The sequence below is a fragment of the Mesoplodon mirus genome (assembly GCF_964341445.2).
Source record: "Mesoplodon mirus genome assembly, chromosome: 9".
In the NCBI taxonomy this organism is placed as follows: Eukaryota; Metazoa; Chordata; class Mammalia; order Artiodactyla; family Ziphiidae; genus Mesoplodon; species Mesoplodon mirus.
The window spans coordinates 18752820-18772527 of record NC_138985.1 but is presented as its reverse complement, the minus strand read 5'-3'; the positions used below and the strand labels follow the sequence as shown (position 1 = coordinate 18772527).

At 40.2% G+C, this 19708-nt stretch overlaps 1 protein-coding gene across 1 annotated transcript in view; it reads left to right on the top strand.

The window, feature by feature from the left end:
* Nucleotides 1–19708, top strand: part of RELN (reelin) — a 525441-nt gene that overhangs the window by 417872 nt on the left and 87861 nt on the right. The window contains exons 26-31 of the mRNA XM_082631643.1: nucleotides 446–617; nucleotides 1095–1295; nucleotides 6001–6233; nucleotides 14288–14445; nucleotides 15660–15867; nucleotides 17540–17616. Coding sequence (XP_082487769.1) covers nucleotides 446–617; nucleotides 1095–1295; nucleotides 6001–6233; nucleotides 14288–14445; nucleotides 15660–15867; nucleotides 17540–17616 — 1049 coding nt within the window. The remainder of the gene's footprint in view (nucleotides 1–445; nucleotides 618–1094; nucleotides 1296–6000; nucleotides 6234–14287; nucleotides 14446–15659; nucleotides 15868–17539; nucleotides 17617–19708) is intronic.

Below are 19708 nucleotides of genomic sequence, written 5' to 3'. Positions count from 1 at the left end.
CCAACCCCCTGTGGTAGCTTATGGGTGATTTATGTTTCATTTTTAATGCTTATTTATGTTTTCCCCCAATAAGTAAGAACTGCCTTGAAAAAATTTTAATGCTATTTTAATGCAATAACATACAAAGGAACAGCTTTTTCTAAGGATTTCTTTAAAATATTATGGCCATTGTCATAGTAGTCAAAAGATGTTCAATGAATCAAACTCAGTTGAAATATTTGCCTCCAAAAGATACAATTCCAAATGGAAAAACCAGGATCAGGACTAAACTTGCTTACAACTTTAAACCTCTTGTCTGATCTGTCTAAACTTAGAAACTTTACAAAAATACCAAGAGATCAAACAAAACATAACTTTCTCTTGTTGCTACTCATGTTATTTTAACAGCTGCTAAGAAAAACACAGCTTTTCCTTTCCCAACGCTAAATGATTTGCTTTTATGCAGATTTGTCTATCTGGAGCTGCCAGCTGCTGCCAAGACCCCTTGCACCAGTTTCCGCTGGTGGCAGCCTGTGTTCTCAGGGGAGGACTATGACCAGTGGGCAGTCGATGACATCATCATTCTGTCCGAGAAGCAAAAACAAATCATCCCAGTTGTCAACCCAACTTTACCCCAGGTACTTCTCATTAGGTCTGAACTCCAAGAAGACATAGAATGGTAAAAGAGGATGGGATCAAATAACTACTCACTCCCCCAAGGATTTGGTGCTTGACACTTGAACATGTAATTTAGTTTTCTGTGTTTGCACTTAACTTTTTTACCTCTCTATGCTACTAGTTCATAGATTATTTAGATGTTAAAAAAACAAAACAAACAAAAAACAAGACTAGAAAGTTTGGCCAAGTCATTAATTATGATTATTCGTGTGTTTATGAAATGAGTAGATACACAGTGGCAAAATCTATCCAGTTGTTAAATAATCAGGAGAAAAAGTTCATGGCAGTTTAAAAAAAAAAAAGTTAATTTAGAGAGTCTGCTGTATTTTCCGAGAAATACAAATAGGACATGGCCCTGCATGCCATGAACCGAAAATTCCTTTCTTGTTTTCAAAGCTACCAAATTGCCTTGTTGTTTGTGTTGTTGTTCCTATTAGAACTTTTATGAGAAGCCGGCTTTTGATTACCCTATGAATCAAATGAGTGTGTGGTTGATGTTGGCTAACGAAGGAATGGTTAAAAATGAAACCTTCTGCTCTGCCACGCCATCAGCCATGGTGTTTGGAAAATCAGATGGGGATCGATTTGCAGTAACTCGAGATTTGACGCTGAAGCCTGGATATGTGCTGCAGTTTAAGGTATTGATGCACAAACTTCTTGCAGGTGAAGGAGCAACCCTCTTCCAGACTTATAAATGAAATTCACAAAGAACACAAAATATTCATATTCTAGTAAAGTAGGGACTCATCTGAACAAAGTTGCCAACAATCTTAGAATGGCAAAGCTTCTTAGCTCTACCCATAAGGAAAACAGCTTGTCAGTTTTTAATGAGCCCCAGGAGTTGTGGCTATGTCATTGTATTTCTTTAAGGGCTCATGGAACTCTACCAGAATTAAAAAGAAAGATGACTTTGAGGATTTCAATCTGATTGTGACTTAATAAATCCCATGCTTCTGAATGGTAATGGATAAGTTCTCCTTTTCAGCTTACTAGTGCTTTTTGGACTCATGAGTAATATTATGTTTTTACTATGGGGTTCTCAAACAATTTCTCTTCCTTTGATTGAGTAAATTTTTACTTTAATTTTCATTGTTCTCTTAAAAGCTGCTTGTTTTCTGTGCTGTGATAACATGTCAATATGTATAACAAGTATTTACTTTGACAAGCGCCTTTTTCAGAACCCTAATCAAAATTTCATTGTGTTTATAATAAAATCCCATTGGTGAATTCTGGGGTCGAAAGTAATGCAGTTTCAATGAGCCAGCACAACTACATGGTCCTTACATAATAGCAGGATGCAGATGCTAAATAAGTTACAAATGGAATTATTAAAGAGATCAGATGTTTATAGGAAGCTCTTCAAGTATAATTTCCAGAGGTCTATAAACATGTCAGTCATAAATGAGATGATTAGTGAAATGTTGTCCTTCTCTGTTTAGATTTTGATGCTAAATTGCCATGGAAAGAACACTAATAACAGTATATGACTCTCTATTAATTTGTTGGTACTGCCTAAAATGGGAACAAAATAACAGCTATAGCAAATACATTGCCAGAATAATATGCTCTTTCTCATCTTGCACGTTTTCTAATTAATTAGTCACAAAATCATGATAGTGTAGGTGTTGAACTCTGCAAGGTGGTATTCTGAAGTTTAGAAATCTAAATAGAGAAAACATTATTAAATGTTTCAAGTACTTAAGCAACCAGCAACAATGCATAATGCCTAAGAAAAGTCTCAATTCTCGAATCACACCAGCAGAAAACTGTTGATTTGTGGCTATCAGTTGATAATAGGTATGTAATATGAGTGATTTGGGGATTGATAATTAATGTATATTTGGGATCTGTAATAAGAACTTGGTGTTAGTTTTACAAAAGGCATGGTGCTGGTAAAGTTTTTGTGACTGCCTGCCATGTGTCAACACTAAGCTCTAGGAATATAGAGATGAGAAATATAGCCCAAGCCCTTAAGGAGCTCAGAAACTAGCAAGTGAGCCAGAAAAGTGAACAGGTACGATACAGTCGCTGGAGTGCTGTGGTAGAGAGAGGCTCTGATACTATAGGAGTACCTGACATAGTTCCTGGCATATGGCAGGTGCTCCAAAATTATCTGTTAGTTGAATAAATGGATGGATGGATGGATAGATGGATGGATGAGTTGAAATTGGAAGTTTCTGGAAATACAGAGACTTAGCCAGCTGAAAAGTGGAGGGGGTGGGGGGATTCTAGTTAGAGGGAACAGAATGTGCAAATATGTGAAAATACACGAAAGTGCAAGTGAGAATGGAAATGTCAGAAATTTAAGGAGTTTGGAGTATTTGCCACAGAAATAAGAGATAAGGTTTGTCCTAATGGGTTTTCTATGATACTCTAAGTCACTTGGATATTAAAAGCGATGAGTCATGGAAGATGTTTAATCCATTGAATGTAAAAACCAGACCTGTGTTTTAGAAAGATCATTCTGTTGACTTAACAGGAGGGGAAACTGGAATCAACGTACATTCATTCATTTATTCAGCAAATATTTGTAAAGCATCTACTATGTTCCAGGCTCAGTTCTAGGCTATGAGAATAACTAGGAATAGAGAGTTTGACTAGGGTGGTGGAGGATAATTACTGTTTTGTAAAAGGTGTCAAGTTAGCCTCACTAATAAAAGAACTTTTAATCTGAGACCTGTGAAAAGTGAAGGGGGGCGTCATGCAGCTCTCTGGGAAAGAGCACCCCAGACACAGAGAACGAAAAGGACAAAAGCCTTGAAGGAGGAGTGTGCTTGGAAGAGTTCAAGAAACCGGAAGGATGCCACTGTGACTAGAGCAAAGTGAGGAAGGGGAGACAGGTAGACAAAAATGAGGTCAGACTTTGACTTCTGCTCTAAATAAAATGGCTAGCAGAAGAGTGACATACTCTGACTCAGGCTTTTAAAGAATCACTCCGGTGACTGTGTTGCGAGTACACTGGCAGAGTCAAGGGCAGAGATAGAAAGACTGGCTGGGCAACTATTGCGGTGATCCCAAGAATAGATGATGGGAACTTGGACTTGTGGGATAGCACAGGAGGCAGAGAGAAGTACTCAGATTGCTGGGCATGTGTTGAGCAAAGTGAGGATGCTTGAGCAGTCATTCCAAGTAAGAAATGAGGAGGCCCGATTAAGGCCTAGCCTGGGATTATAAGAGAAATGGATGGGTCTGAAAGATGTTAAAGGTGTGTGGTCTACAGGTTTGGGTGACCTATTGGGTGATAGAATGGATTCTAGAATGACTCCCACATTTCTGGCTCCAGTCACTGAAATTGCAAATATAGGTTTAGGGATGCCTGTGGATTGCTGAAAGGCACATGCACAGGAAGTCGTTATGTACATGGTGCAGAGAATCTGAGAATCCATATCTGGGAGTCATAGGGGTTCAGAAGGAATCTGAAATTATGATTGTGAATGAGATGAGGAAGCACGTATGGAGTAAAAAGATAAGAAAGCCAAGAACTGCATTCTAGAAGACATCAACAGTTAAGAGGCAGGTCAATTTAAAAAAAAAAAATCACAAAGATGTCACAGAACTGAAAGTTCCATCGACATGCTTACTTTAGAAACAGTGGCAGTGATAATAAGTCTAAGACAGAAAGCTAACTCTGTGTGCCCAGTGTGAATGGTCTCACCACATGCCAACTGAAGGCTGTGCTTACTAACCGGTAATATAATAAAAGGGTTTGTTTTACACAAGGTAATCATGCATCTGAGAGGGTCAAGTCTTTATTTTCTTGACGTTTAACTATGTATACTTGGAGAAATGAATCACAATAAAATTGCCATTAGCCACATTTTTCAGTCCTTCTGAGAGATGCTTTCTAGCTCTGAGCATGGAATTAAGGAAAATATGGAGTCTTCCTTTTTTTGAAAGACTGGCTCAAGCTACCTTATAGTCACAAAGATGAGCTGGTTGGCCCTTGAACTCTGACCCAATGTTATTTGCCTCTGGGCCTACCTTTCCTTCGTCCTTTATTTTTTGGTCATGATTATGTTCTTTTGAGTTCTTCAGTTTTTTTCTATAAAATTTGACTATTCTTAGTTATAAAGTCTTATACAATAAAATTCTATGGTGGCACCAACCAACAAATGAAAAAAGATATGAATAGATCATTTATATAAGATAGCATGTAATTAAATACCAGGATAAGAGTTTGACATTTACAATTATCAAAAAATATAAACTAGGGGCTTCCCTGGTGGCGCAGTGGTTGAGAGTCCGCCTGCCGATGCAGGGGACACGGGTTTGTGCCCCGGTCCGGGAAGATCCCACATGTCGCAGAGAGGCTGGGCCCGTGAGCCATGGCTGCTGAGCCTGCGCGTCCAGAACCTGTGCTCCGCAACGGGAGAGGCCACAACAGTGAGAGGCCTGTGTACCGAAAAAAAAAAAAAAAAAAAAAAAAAAAAAATATATATATATATATATATATATATAAACTAAAACAGTAATACAATCATTTATATATTTATTAATTTAGAAAGAAACTGTCTAAAATTATAATAATATTGAGTGCTGTGTAAAACTGATTCATTTGAACCCAAGTGATTAAAAATGAACACATATAAGTAGGAAATTCAAAGTGTTTCTGCATTTTGATTCAGTAATACTACTTCTAGGTATTGATATTCTTCTTTATAAAGTTTAGAAGAGAAGACAGAAGAATAAAAATGGTTGTGCTAGGACATTGGGATTTAGGTTGCATGTTTTTACAATTTTTTTTGAATATTGTTAATCCTGTGATGACAATCATCTACACAAGTACACAGAAGAGTAATAGTTTTATTTCTGGATTATGTTGCTCATTTGATGCTGTGACAAGAACTTAGCTTTTTCATCTAAGTTGAGAATGATTTCTTACTGAGCTTTTGTAAGAAACCAGAGTAAAAATGCTTGTTCCACTGAAAGCAGAGGACAGCTTCAGTAACCTTCATGTTCTGAAGAGGACAGCTCTCTATCATCGGCTTCCCTCTGTTTATACCCTCTGTCTGGGAAAGCAAAAAAAAAAGCAGTTTCTTGGCTTCTTATCTTTTGTCCAAGACTTCAGTCACATCTGTGCTTCTCTCTTCCCTTCTATAATCTCAATAAATCCACAAAATGGGCAACTGGTCCCGCTTTCTATTGAAAATCACCTATTGCTTGCCTACACAGAGATTTCCAGAACCTTTGAAAGGGTCTTGGTTGGAATTGAGCTTCCCGTGTCTTATCATTGTAAATTTAGTGCAAACTCAGTAGAAAGAGCCTTGATGGCTGTAGCACCTAATTTGTTAAATGATGACTTGAAACCAAAACCGTGTATAATTCTGTCTTTCCTTTTAACAGCTAAACATTGGGTGTGCCAATCAATTCAGCAGCACTGCCCCAGTACTTCTTCAGTACTCTCACGATGCTGGGATGTCCTGGTTTCTGGTGAAAGAAGGCTGTTACCCAGCTTCTGCAGGCAAAGGATGTGAAGGAAGCTCCAGAGAACTGAGTGAGCCCACCCTGTATCACACAGGGGACTTTGAAGAATGGACGAGAATCACCATTGTTATTCCAAGGTCTCTTGCATCCAGGTAAAGTGACCATTCTTATTATGTGCCATAGTTGCCATTTGTGAGGAGCATATATTTATCTCAGTATCTTCATCTCATTTACCTCAATAACCTAAGAGAATTCATAAACTCTAGCTGTAAGGACTCTTGAGGAAATGACACTCATACTTGTGAAAAAGTTCACTCACTCACTCCTCCATTCATTCATTCAACAAATATTTATTGAGCCACCTTCCTGTGCCAAGTTCTGTTCTGGGCACTGGATTACAGCCCTGAACAAAAGATGTTTAAAAGCTAAGGGAGTTATAAGGCATTATCAGACTTTCACTATATAGAGATTTTTGATAACGTAATGCCTCCTTAAATAGACAATTTGAGATATCTTACAATTTAAAAGATCCCTTTAAATGACCATTGAGATAAATAATTATAACAATAGATAAAAAGATTTAAAATCAATTGACAGAAGACTGAGATAAATGGATCAAGAACTTGAAGCAAATTAGTTTCAGTAATAGGGCAACAAATTTAACTCTTAGCTTCTTGGCAGCTAAGACATAGTGTGGGAGGTCAGGGGATAGGGTCATTTGATTCTCATTTTGGGGTAAAAAGAAAGAAAATACATATATTCTGTTAAAAAATTACTTTTTTCTACACTCAGTATTCTAGAATACCTTTATAGTACGTATATGTATCTTTGTGTCAGGTAGAGTAGGTAACATGAAAATCAGTGTTTTAACTCTATAATTTTTCAAAAGATGAAGCATTCTTCAAGTAGACACTTCTTAATTGAATCCTAGAACATAACATTCAATTGTGACTCAGTCAAAGCATTTCTGTGCAGAGCTGAGATGGTATAATAAGACTACTGACACTGCTGGTGATGTAAGTTAATATATGGTTGAGATACTCATTAGTGCCATTCATCAATATTTCCAGCTTACTTCCTTCCTGGAATATGGTAGGGTTATACTTTCCCCACACCCTTTAAAGTTTGGCATTGCCAGGACCTCCTTGGTGGCACAGTGGTTAAGAATCTGCCTGCCAATGCAGGGGACACGGGTTTGAGCCCTGGTCTGGGAAGATCCCACATGCCATGGAGCAACTAAGCCCACGATCCACAACTACTGAGCCTGCGTGCCGCAGCTACTGAAGCCTGTGCGCCTAGAGCCCGTACTCTACAACAAGGGAAGCCACCGCGATGAGAAGCCCATGCGTCGCAACGAAGAGTAGCCCCCGCTCGCCGCAACCAGAGAAAAAGCCCACGCACAGCAACGAAGGCCCAACGCAGCCAAAAATAAACAAATAGATAAATAAATGAATAAATTTATATAAAAAAATAAAGTTTGGCATTGCCTAATGAAATGTGAGTGGAAATTAAACATATGACTTTAAGAGTTCATGTGCATTTTGCTATCTTCTCTGCTTCATGAAAGCCTCTTTTGAGATGAAGCTTACGTCAGTCTGGGTCCTTGAGTGTCTACAATCAACAGACTTTCTTACAACCTATACTGGACATTATAGCATAAGCAAGAAATAAACTTTTGTTGGGTTAAGCCGCTGAGATTAGGGGCTGCATGTTACTCTGGCAACCTGTCTCATCCTGACTGATACAGTGATAAAAGCTAGAAAATCTATAGGAGTGGCTTACTTCTAATGTTTGTAGAGACCATTCTGTCTGTAATCTTTCACCTAATTGATCACCAAATTTGCATCTAGCTGGATATGCTGCTTGTGTTCATCTGCCTCCCTCAATACTTAGATGTGCATACCTCCAAAAATTACACCATAGACTTTGGTACACAGACTTCCCAAATGGGTAAGAAACTTGTATGGTCAGGATGTATAAGTTTGTGTGGTAATCTACTAAACTTTGGAACTTAATGTTTAAATGCCAGCTGTTCCAAGAAAAGGTTTATCAGTCAGTGGATCCAAGTCAACATATAAGTAATTTTTTTGTCTTTACATGCCAGTGTACTTTGTTATGTATCAAAGAGGGACTCAGATGGTTTGATGTGTATGTGGCAGAGTTGACGAGTTGACCTTCTTTAGTGAAATTTAATAATTTGACTTGCATTCTGCTTTAGTTAGGATACAGGCCCAGCTACTATAACAGAGAAACAAATACAAATGCTTAATAAGACTTAAACAAGTTAGAAATCCATTCTTTCTTGCATAATGGTCCACAGGTGAGGACTTCAGAGTTTACAGGGTGTCTCTGCCATTCTGAACACGCAACTTCTATCTCTGGATCCAAGGCAGCCTTTCCAGACCATGTCATCTCTTAACCAGTGGAAGGCAAAAAGATCAGGAATGCATAGATGCATTACTTTTTAAAAATCATCTTTATTCCATTTTTATAGTCCTCAGTAGAGCCTAGGATAATATTTGTACAGTTACCTATGGCTATGCAACATCCCTCTCCAAAACTTAGTGGCTTAAGACAACAGTGGTTTATTATTTCTCATGGTTTTATGGAATTGGCTGGGTATTTCTTCTGCTGGTCTCTCCTAAGGTTTATAATGTAGCTGCATTCAATTGGTAGGTTGATTAGTGTCTGGGATTAGTAGGACTTTTCTCTCTATAGTGGTCTTCATCCCAGTATCCATCCCAGTATTCATAACAGTTTCCACAGTTAGGTGGTTCCAAGAGAAGAAAAGTAGAAGCTGCAAGACCCTGTCTTCTTTGCCACATCCTAGTGGTCAAAGCAAGTCACAAGACCAGTCCAGATTCAGAGGGTGAGAAAACAGACTCCCCTTTCTGATAAGAAGTGCAGGGAAGTCTTGTAGAAGAAGATTTAGTATGATCCATTGGGGGGCATTATTGTAACAACCTACCATAGTTTGTCCTAGCCCTAATGACTCACATGTCTCCCCCAGGCAGATGTACTCACTTTCCTCCCAAAACCCCCAAACACTCATCTCATCACAGCATCAGGTACTAAGTCACTGATTTCATGATTTCTATCAAGTCGGAGTTCCCTGGATATGGCTTCTCTTGACCCATTGATCTATGACCTAAAGAAACAAGTTATCCACCCCAGCCGTTACCCAACATACAACAGTGAGACAATGACAAGATAAACACAACAGACACCCCAACTCAAAAAGAGAGAAAAGAATGGGAAGCACATAGCAACCACTGGCTCATAGGAATTCTGAAAGCTAGCAAGATTGTTGTTACTAGGGTTCCCTCCTCCACGAGCAATGTCCAGGATAAGAAAGTTTTCTTGACTCAGATAATTCTGCTCCCTACGAGTGGCTCCCTAATCTGTTGTTCTTCTCAGCTGTTGGTTCTACCCTCTAGGCTTCATCCTCTGAGACCTCTGTCCATAAGAACATATCTGTGTTTGCAGCTACATAGCCCTTTCATCCTGCTTTCTGCCCATTTCAAGCTAGGCATGTAACAGTACAGCCCTTGTAATTATCTCCTCCACCCCTGCCTGCCTCTTCCCCATGCTTTTCTGAAACTGTGGCCCAACCACATCTCTTCCAAATAGACAAGTGCAGCATGCCATGAAGCTGGAGTGCATCAAGGGCTGCATCTTTGATGCAATGACTAGGGTACCAGGGTGCTGGAAGACATCACTGTGAAAGTAGCCAATAGAATCAGGAGTCAAGGAGCACACCTCTGGTGCAATACCCCAAAGCCAGATAATACAGAGTTGAATCTGAAACTGCAGTTTGTTTGATGCTGAGTGGAAACACCCAGTTGGTAAAGCCACATCTGAGAAATAAAAAAAGGTTGTCCTTAACATCACAAAGTGAGCCAAAATCTTGAGGCTCCCAATTTATCAATATTTTCTTGGACCTCAGCTTTTGGAAGAAGAAATCTTGTTCATTAGGATCTGGCTTCTTGGCTCATTTGAATACCATCCAGCTTGCTGGTGGATGGCATTTGTGATGGAGAGCTCTCTGCTACAGAACAGTAAATATGTTTCTACTTCAACCCAAGTAAATGAGCTGTTGTTGTTTCTTCTGCAATATGTTAAACTCAGATATCTCCAAATGCAGTGTTGGAAAGCTGAGAATTCTAAGTGTGAAAATTGTTAAAGTTTGGACCTACTTTGCCACAAGGCAACATGCTTGTAATAGTTACTAGAACATTGCTCTTTGACAAATACTTCGAAGCTGATTTTCTCAAAGGAGCAGTTTGTGCTCAGGTTAAGTCTCTTGGTTCTTGCCTACAGAGGAGAGACACTGGTGGTGGTAAATATGTGCTGGTACATGCCTCCTGACTGTCTCCCCAACCACACAGCATGCCCCTGAGCCTGCTCTAGGTTCCCTGCGCAGAATGCAAGAAGTCGACGTCTCTGGAAAGGACTAGAAACCCTGTTGCTTACTATGCTGCAGAATGTCTCCTCCACCACCACCTATCACAGGACAAGCAGGTGCACATGCACCTTCCTGGTTTGAGAGGCAGATGCAACACCCCTCTGAAGTGTGGTGGTGGAAGGGGGAGGGGTAGAAACTGGTTCTCCTGGTCACTCAGGCATCCTTTGAACAAAGGTGGCAGTTGGGGAAGAGAATAAAGAGAGAGAGAGTCTTACCTTTTATTTCTTCCTTATCTAGAACATGCAGGGCAAATGGGGAAGTTTTGTTTAACGATATGAATAGTCGAATTGTACTGTGGTTTATTTCTAGTTAAATTACATAAGATTAAATTCTGTCTTTTCCTCAATCATCACGTCCTATAACACCTTCCCAGAGCTTCCTGACTGTCAGGTCAAAGACCTCTAAGACTCATGCTCTCCTGGCTCTATGTCCTTCTTTTTTTTTTTTTTTGCCGTGCGCGGGCCTCTCACTGTTGTGGCCTCTCCCGTTGCGGAGCACAGGCTCCAGACGCGCAGGCTTAGTGGCCGTGGCTCACGGGCCCAGCCGCTCCGCGGCATGTGGGATCTTCCCGGAACAGGGCACGAACCCGTGTCCCCTGCATCGGCAGGCGGACTCTCAATCACTGCGCCACCAGGGAAGCCCTCTATGCCCTTCTTAATGGTGATAGTTATCAGAGTTGCACGTTTACATTTCTTTGTGCAGGGGTTTGATTAAATGTGTCTTCTCATTCGACTGTGGGCATCGTAAAGGTAGGAACCATGCAGGAATTCTGCTCCCCATCATGTGCCCAGCCCTGGCACCGCCTGGCATGTTATAGGCACTTGTAAATGCTGGTTGAATGAAGAATAAGGACCCACAACAGGTGATTAGCTAATTGAAGACACCTCCCTTTCTAAAATATGTTTTCCAAAATAAATTCAGTGCTGCTCAGCAAGAAATCATTGTTCTGCATTCTGCTGTGTCTCCTTGAAAAGATATGAATAGCACATGTACACATGTGCACACTCATTAATAATATTAATCATTTTAAAGCTACATCTCCTCTATTAAAAAAAAAAGATTAACTATGTGGAATCTAGACATGCTATTAGTTAACTTTGGCCTACTTATTTCTTCCCTTCCTCCGATGGTCTATGATTATGTTTTTCTGTAAATTCCTTACTAGTTCTTCCTCTTCTTCAAGCAGCCCTAAGGTTGCTAAATTACTTGTGCTCATTTCCAAGGTTGTGCTCCTAAGAGAACAGAAAAGCAGTAGGCATCAGGAACCAGGCATAACTTGGAGAAATGGAGATAAAGCAACGCTTGCTTATGTCATGAGCAGTGAAATCTTTGTTGCTTTGATTTGTACCTTCCAACTAAAAGCCAACTAACAAAAATTAAAAGAAGGAAAAGAGGTGCCATCTCTTGCCCTTTCACTCTGAAATATGGGCTTCCAGCTAGGACTCTCAGCTGGCAGCCCAGCTGGTTGCTAATTCAACATGTCCTGGACACCCTATTCATCAAATGATTAGTCATTTTGCTTTTTTTTAAATTTTATTTAAATATGGATGCCTTAATACTGAGCTCCTGAAGTCTTTTGCCTTCTCAAGTATCTAACAGCCTACTCTGTTTCTTGGGTCTATAGCAGCCTTAGAATCTACAAACAAGGGTGCCTCATCTCTCTGGCCAGACCAGACCTTGATTATTTTATTTTTATAATGAAAACTGCAGGACCCCAAGAATCAGAGATGGGTCAAAGAGCTTTACTTACCCTTCACTCCCTATCGAATTACCAAAGTTTCTAGAATTCTACCTACAGTTGGGATTCTTCAACTTTCTGAATGCTTCTGGGGCTCAGTCTGAACTGGCTTCTTCCATGAAACAGAACAGTTGATAGAGAGATGCCCTCATCTCGCCCAGGTGAGAGAGCCTAGGTGAAGAAAAGACATTATTCTTACCTCTTTTTTCACTTTCCATGTGGCGGAAATCATAGATCCATGTTTCTCTGGGTTCTATTGATATTATAGAAACATAAAAGAAAAGACAAGTATGACTTCTAATTAAAGAAGACATCTATCAGGGAATTGGTATGTTTTCCTCTTTTATCGTAGATATGCAGCTTATCTTTTGGAAGGGGCATAGAGGGCTTACCATTTTCTTACGAGCAATTGGCAAAAGATGCTGTTCATCAATTCCATTGATTTCCTTTGAAAGGAAAAATATCTTCACAGGCTAAATAATGTTACAACTTTATTGGGAGGAATTTTCCCAAGGCCATGATTTTTTCTTTTCCTTTCTGTTTTTTTGGTTTTGCTCTGTTTTTCTAATCTTCAATTCAATTGTCTTTTGCCTTAAAAAATAAGACCAGGGGCTTCCCTGGTGGCGCAGTGGTTGAGAATCCGCCTGCTGATGCAGGGGACACGGGTTCGTGCCCCGGTCCGGGAAGATCCCACATGCTGCGGAGCAGCTGGGCCCGTGAGCCATGGCAGCTGAGCCTGTGCTCCGCAACAGGAGAGGCCACAACAGTGAGAGGCCCGCGTACCACAAAAAATAAAATAAAATAAGACCAACATATTTTGAATTATTTCCAAAGTAAATAAAAGATGTGTTCACCTTCCTCTTGACACAATGAAGAATGTGTTAAGACTTGCATTAATTTAAACCTAGTAAACAACGTTGTTGGTTACATTTGCAAATTTGCTAAAAGTAGGTAACTTAAAATAATGAAAAAAAGCCAGGGATATGATTCAGTGTTGCCAAATTACCAAAGCTATTTGGAGAGCCAGAAAGAAATGCATTCTGATACTGCTGTATTATTTTCACAATAATAGAGGGGAAAAGGAACCTTTGTCTACAGTTACCTTTGACAATCTTCATTAATCTTTAAGATTCTTTATTCTTTATTCTTTATTCTACTAAGAGACTGAATTCACTCAAAAGTCTATAAATATTGGCAGCAAAATTAACTGGTATCCAGATAACCTAATCCATCTTCCCTCTTTAATGTTAATGGAACTGAGAAGGAAGAGGTGTTTTCTTGGTATGAAATTATAGATGTGTGTGGATTTCCATATATTTGAAAAGAAAAGAGATGTGTTGAAGGGATTGGCAAGATTAGAAAGCAACTGGGACAAGTTTTAGTCTGGCAACCTCACAACTGTTGTGGGGAAAATAGGACTGGGCAGTAGCCCAGGCCACTGGTGTTCCAGGGTTTTGAAGCACTGGGACCAGGTCCCTCTTTTGTTTGTTGGCAGTTACCAGTGTCTATTGGCAGCCCAGCTGGTTGCTAAGAGTTTATAGAATGAGCATCTTGGAGATTTGAAGGTAAGAAGAAGAGGGCAAGGAAGGCAACAGGTGGGAATAGAGCTGTCAGTACGAACTTGACTCTTTCCTCCCAGAATCATGAGAATGGCAAATAGCCACAGTCCTCTTATTTGTCCTAACAAAGAACATTCTGTTTGATGGTTTCAAAGATTACCAAATAGCTTCTTAAAATGTACAAGCAAAAACCTATGTTTCTGGCCATCAGAATCTTCTTTATCTGATCTTCCTGATATTGAAACATTTATGCTGAAGAAAAAATCAAGAAGTTTTGAGAAAGATCTGAGAGAGACACCTTATGAAGGTTAAGTGACCAATCAAGTGAATGTGACTTCCAAAGAAATATTAAATCTCTCTTGAGTCTTTCTGAAACGTTCTGTATTTCAGTGCTTTGGTGTGAGATACTGGTACAAGAAACACCTGTGCTGTTTTTCCCAACAGTAAGACCAGATTCCGATGGATCCAGGAGAGCAGCTCACAGAAGAATGTGCCTCCCTTTGGTTTGGATGGCGTGTACATATCAGAGCCTTGTCCCAGTTACTGCAGTGGCCATGGGGACTGTGTTTCGGGGGTGTGTTTCTGTGACCTGGGGTACACTGGTAAGGCTGCAGACATGTCTGATGATTTGTTTGTAAAATATTCGTCTCTAGTTACTATATTTCATGTTACTTCTTCCAAGGAAATAGATTCTGAGTTTATTCTTCTTTAAGTCCTAATTGTAAGAATTTGTAACCCAGGCAAATGAGGTGCAGAGATATTTTGTAGTTTTGAACTGCCTAAGAAGGAAACACATGACAACACAAATTTCATTCCTAAAGTATATTTATTTATTAGTAATAGTAAAACTAATTAACGTCGCTTGAGTCCGTACTTCATCCCAGGCACTATAGTAGGTGTTTTTATTTCACCTCATTTAATTGTAGCAATAAATAACCCTATAGTGTAGTACTGTTATTGTCCCTGTTTACGCTTGAGGAAACTGAGACACAGAGAGGTATAGTAACTCTCCCAAGGTCACAAAGCTAGGAGTTGCTGGAGCTAGGCTTCCAACCCTGGCAGCGGAGCTCTTCACCACTTCGCTGCCTGTGCTCTTTACATTGCTTTGATACAAAATGTAATTGTATACATTTAAAGTAAAAATCAACTTATGAAATGATAAACCCAAGACTGCCAAAAGAGCACTTTACACGAGAAGTATTTTCTGACCACAGTCACCCTTGGATGTTGCTACAAGCAAAATAAAAAGGAAGCTGAGATTAAAGAGTAAAATCGGAGAAAATATTATAAGCTCCGCAATCTTTTTATAGAATTTTTCCTGGAGGGAACTTCAAAGGATCCTTCCCAGCCTTTCAGCGCTCTGCTCTTCATCTGGTGCATGACCAAAGACAAACATATGTTGTTGCAGGCCTTCTGCAGAGAGTGCTGTCACTCGTGGTTTCAGGGTGTTTCTTTTAAATCTGGGATTAACTCCCCTTATTGATCCACTAATACAAAGAACAAATGAACCAATTTTGTGGTGGACAAAATCTATTTCTCAGTTTACACAGATCCTCTGAGTAACAAGAATCATGGAAATGTGTGGTTCCTGATGTCTCTCTGTTTAAAAATTTAAAATTATAGGAGCAGAATAGTGTTTTTGATGTTAGAAGTGATGGCTGTATTTCAGGCAGATGATTGGGAGATTCACATTTTGATGTGGTTTCTTTCCCCTAACACCTGTGGCAATGCTTCTTTTGCCCATGCACTGAATGTACCTTCCAATGTCTCATGATTTTAACAAAACCTCTCTCCTGTGTATTTCTTTTCTCGGAAGCCACACAAGGAACCTGTGTGTCTGTTGTCCCTAACCACAGTGAGATGTTCGACAGATTTGAGGGGAAGCTCAGCCCGTTGTGGTACAAGATAACCGGAGGCCAGATTGGAACAGGCTGTGGAACACTTAACGATGGCAAGTCTCTGTACTTCAGTGGCCCCGGAAAAAGAGAAGCAAGGACCATACCTCTGGACACCAGGAATATCAGGTGAATAGTGAATTGGTATACTTCTCCATGAACATAGTACTTACCGTGCCATGTGTTCTAACCTACAACACTCTGTTCTGTTATTGAGGGTTTACATAGTAATGTTTCTCTATATAGATTCTGATATATAAAAATAAAGCATAACTTTATAATAAAATAGGCAGTTTCTGCAAAACTTATACTCCAATTCATTAATCAGCATACAGTCATCACCAAGGCCTGTGTGTCTAATGTATGTCAGCTTGGTTTTCTAAAGTTCTGTGTTATTATGAAGACTATTTGGTATTGATTTTAATATATGCCAGGAGAAACAAAGAATTTTTTTCAACTTTAAATTCTGTGTCCAAAAATGTCATGACCCCCATTTATCTAAGTTTATTTGTATTCACTTATTGAAACACTGTTCCAGAAATTTAAAATACCTACACTGACACCTACTGGTAAAATAAATAACTGCTTAGTTTTAAGGGCAAATGAAATAGTAGCACACCTAAAATAAAACTGTGTGTTTTTATGTTTAATCAAACTATTTTGGAATTGGAAGGAAGGAAGCTAAATAAATGTTTGAAACTTTTAGACCTTCTTCTCACTAAACTCCGGGGTTCTGTGTCATAGTTTTTCTGCCTCCAATCTCTTTCCCTTCCTTCTGAGTCCTTCTCACAGAGGTGTGCCTGCCATGTAGGTTGGTTTACTGTGGACTGAGGCATGGTTTACATCACACTGAGTGTCAGTTGTGAAAAATTAAACCATCTGAGTCTAAATCAGTAATACAGGCAACTATCTGGCCCTAAACAAATACAGCATTCAATTTTTTTTTTTTAAACAATTTTTTTTGTTATTGTTGGCTACATTAGGTCTTCGTTGCTGCGTGCGGGCTTTCTCTAGTTGTGGCGAGCAGGGGCTACTCTTCATTGCGGTGCGCGGACTTCTCACTGTGGTGGCTTCTCTTGTTGCGGAACACGGGCTCTATGCACACGGGCTTCAGTAGTAGCAGCACGCAGGCTCAGTAGTTGTGGCACATGGGCCCTAGAGCACGCGGGCTTCAGTAGTTGCGGCGCGTGGGCTCAGTATTTGCGGCACCCGGGCTCTAGGGCGCGCGGGCTTCAGTAGTTGTGGCACACAGGCTCAGAACTTGTGGCTCGCGGGCTATAGAGCATAGGCTCAGTAGTTGTGGCGCACGGGCTTAGTTGCTCCGCAGCATGTGGGATCTTCCTGGACCAGGGATTGAACCCGTGTACCCTGCATTGGCAGGCAGATTCTTAACCACTGCACCACCGGGAGGTCCCAGCATTCAACTTTTTAATGTTAGATTTTTCCTCCTGAGTTTCCAAGGATAGTATCATCTCAATTTAAAGGAATTCCCATTTCAGTGATTTCACTAAATCATATCAGACTGTCACATTGAAGTGGAATTAAACTGTTTCCTTTTGTTTCAGTAATTATTCCAGAATAAAATTAACGGTCATATTAATTAACGTTTTCAAATGGTTACAGAATTAACTTACTATATAATCTTTGTAGTTTCTGTTTGTCATATGCCCTTCGAATTTAAAAGTAGTACCTAAGAATTATAGGAGTTTTACTTTTTAATGTGTCAAAATACAAAGGGCTAAATCTTCTGAGCTCATCTATTTGTAAGTAAACTGAAGTGTTTTTGGATTTTTTCCCCCAGACTCGTTCAGTTTTATATACAAATTGGAAGCAAAACTTCAGGGATTACCTGCATCAAACCAAGAGCTAGAAATGAAGGTAAGCTGCTATATTTCAATAGAAATTACAGTTACTACTAGCAAATTAGTTCTTTCTCCTCCCAAAGTTTGGCCGGGATTTTGTAAACTGATACACTACCTTAAATCATTCCTTCTCTTCTCTTCTCCATCAGTGAGTGGGTAACTACATAGAGCCTTGGTCTCTAAGATTCCTCATCCAGATCCTTAAGCCTGTAAACAGGGAAACCTGTTCCTTTATAACTTTACACGGAAGGAAACAAAATTGCAGAGACTTTGACATTCAGCACGGTGTAGGTCTAGGAACTTGTTTGCATAGGGTATTCCTGAATGCATATCATACTCTGCTTCCCGCCCGTAAGCATCCTGAGGGTACTGGAATCCTTTGGTGGAAGGAGCAGTTCTTGTAATAATAAACATGAACTTTTACTGGGTACCTACTATATGCAAGGCACTGTACCAAGTGTTCTATCTGTTAATGCATTTAATCCTCACCGTACCTCTTTGCCATAGGTACTGTTATTTGTCCTATTTTACACATGTAGAAGCTGAGGCACAGAGAGGTCAAGTAACTTACCCAAGATCATTCAGTCAGTATGTAGGTGAGCAGGGAGTCAAACCACTCATGCTGGCTCTAGAGCCTATGCCTTAACTATCATGCACACTGCCTCTCTCCTTGCCCAGAACTCTACTCTCTCTAGGCATCCATACCATCTTCCGCCTCCGTGATTCAGTGCTGAAAGAAATTCATAAGGCTTGAAACATACATAGGTGGCCTTCAGTTGCTCTACAGATATGACGGGATTCCTTAAGGGACCCCGCATATGAGTTGGTTCCTGGTACAAAATCCATGAGCTTCTCAGATAGGTCTTCCTCCAAACATTGATCTCGTGAATAGCATGTGAAGAATTTTGCAGCTTCTAAATTTGTTATTCTCTCAGGCATGACTATGTAAAACATATTGGCTTAAACACTATAGTACCTGTTAGTCAATAGAGCTACCAATAGCTCTGTTCATCAATTCTAAATGTCCTTGGCCATATCATCAGTAACTGAAAGCTTCCATGACTTTTTCTAAGTATCTCAGTACTTTAGTCTAGGAATTATCCAGATAATCTGTTTACTGAAGCAGCAGTCTAGAAACTTATATAGACTATGTTGCATTTCCTAATCTCTTGAAAAACATTTATTAAGAATCTGCTCTAAGCTAGACACAGTTCTAGGTGGCACCGATACAGTGTCACTGAAAGACGGATGCATCAGTCATGATGAGCTAGGTTATGCTGCAAGAACAACCCTCTCAACCTCTGTGGGTTAAAACAAAAAGGATTTCTCCTTTGTGCTGCATTTTCCTCATGGGTCATCTGAGGTCCTCATTCCAGCACCCAGGATCATGAAACAGCTGCTGGGGAGCTTCTGGATGTTGCCAGCCATGTGGCAGAAGGAAAGAGAGTGTGTGGTAAAGGGGACAAGAAATGCAGACTACCACATGCCAGAATGGGAAGAACTAGTGAGTCAATAATGAGCATAGCAGAGAGAAGCCCTGCCCTTAAGGGAACTTACATTCTAGTCAGAGGAGTCAGAAAATCAACAGTAAAGAAAAGAAATAAGCAAGATGTTAGATTGATGAGCTAGACAGAAATAAATAAGCTGATGAGATGGAAAGTAAACTTATGCAGGGGGAGATGCAGATTTCGATAGAATGGTCTGGGAGGGGCCTCACTGAGGAAGTGACATTTCAATTGAAATCTAAAGGGTGAAAAGGAGCCAGCACAGGAGGCGCTCGGGGAAGTTTTCCAGTCAGAAGAAACAGCAAAGGCCACGAGGTGAAAAAGAGTTGTGGTATTGGAGGAACAGAAAGAAAGCCAGGTGGCCTGGGGCACGTGAAGCTCGAGGAGTGCTTGGGGGTGAGGGGCAGGGGCCCAGTCAGGCAGGACCTTGCTGGCCGTGGTAGGGAGGTGGGGTCGGAAATCCACTGTCGGGGAAACCAGTTGGAGCCTTTTAGGTCAGGTAGCGACGTAACCTGATTTAAGTTTTTACAGGATCACCCTGCAGAAACAATATGTAGTTCAAAGCAAAGGAGTATTTCTAGAGCACGTTCTCCGCCCACACAG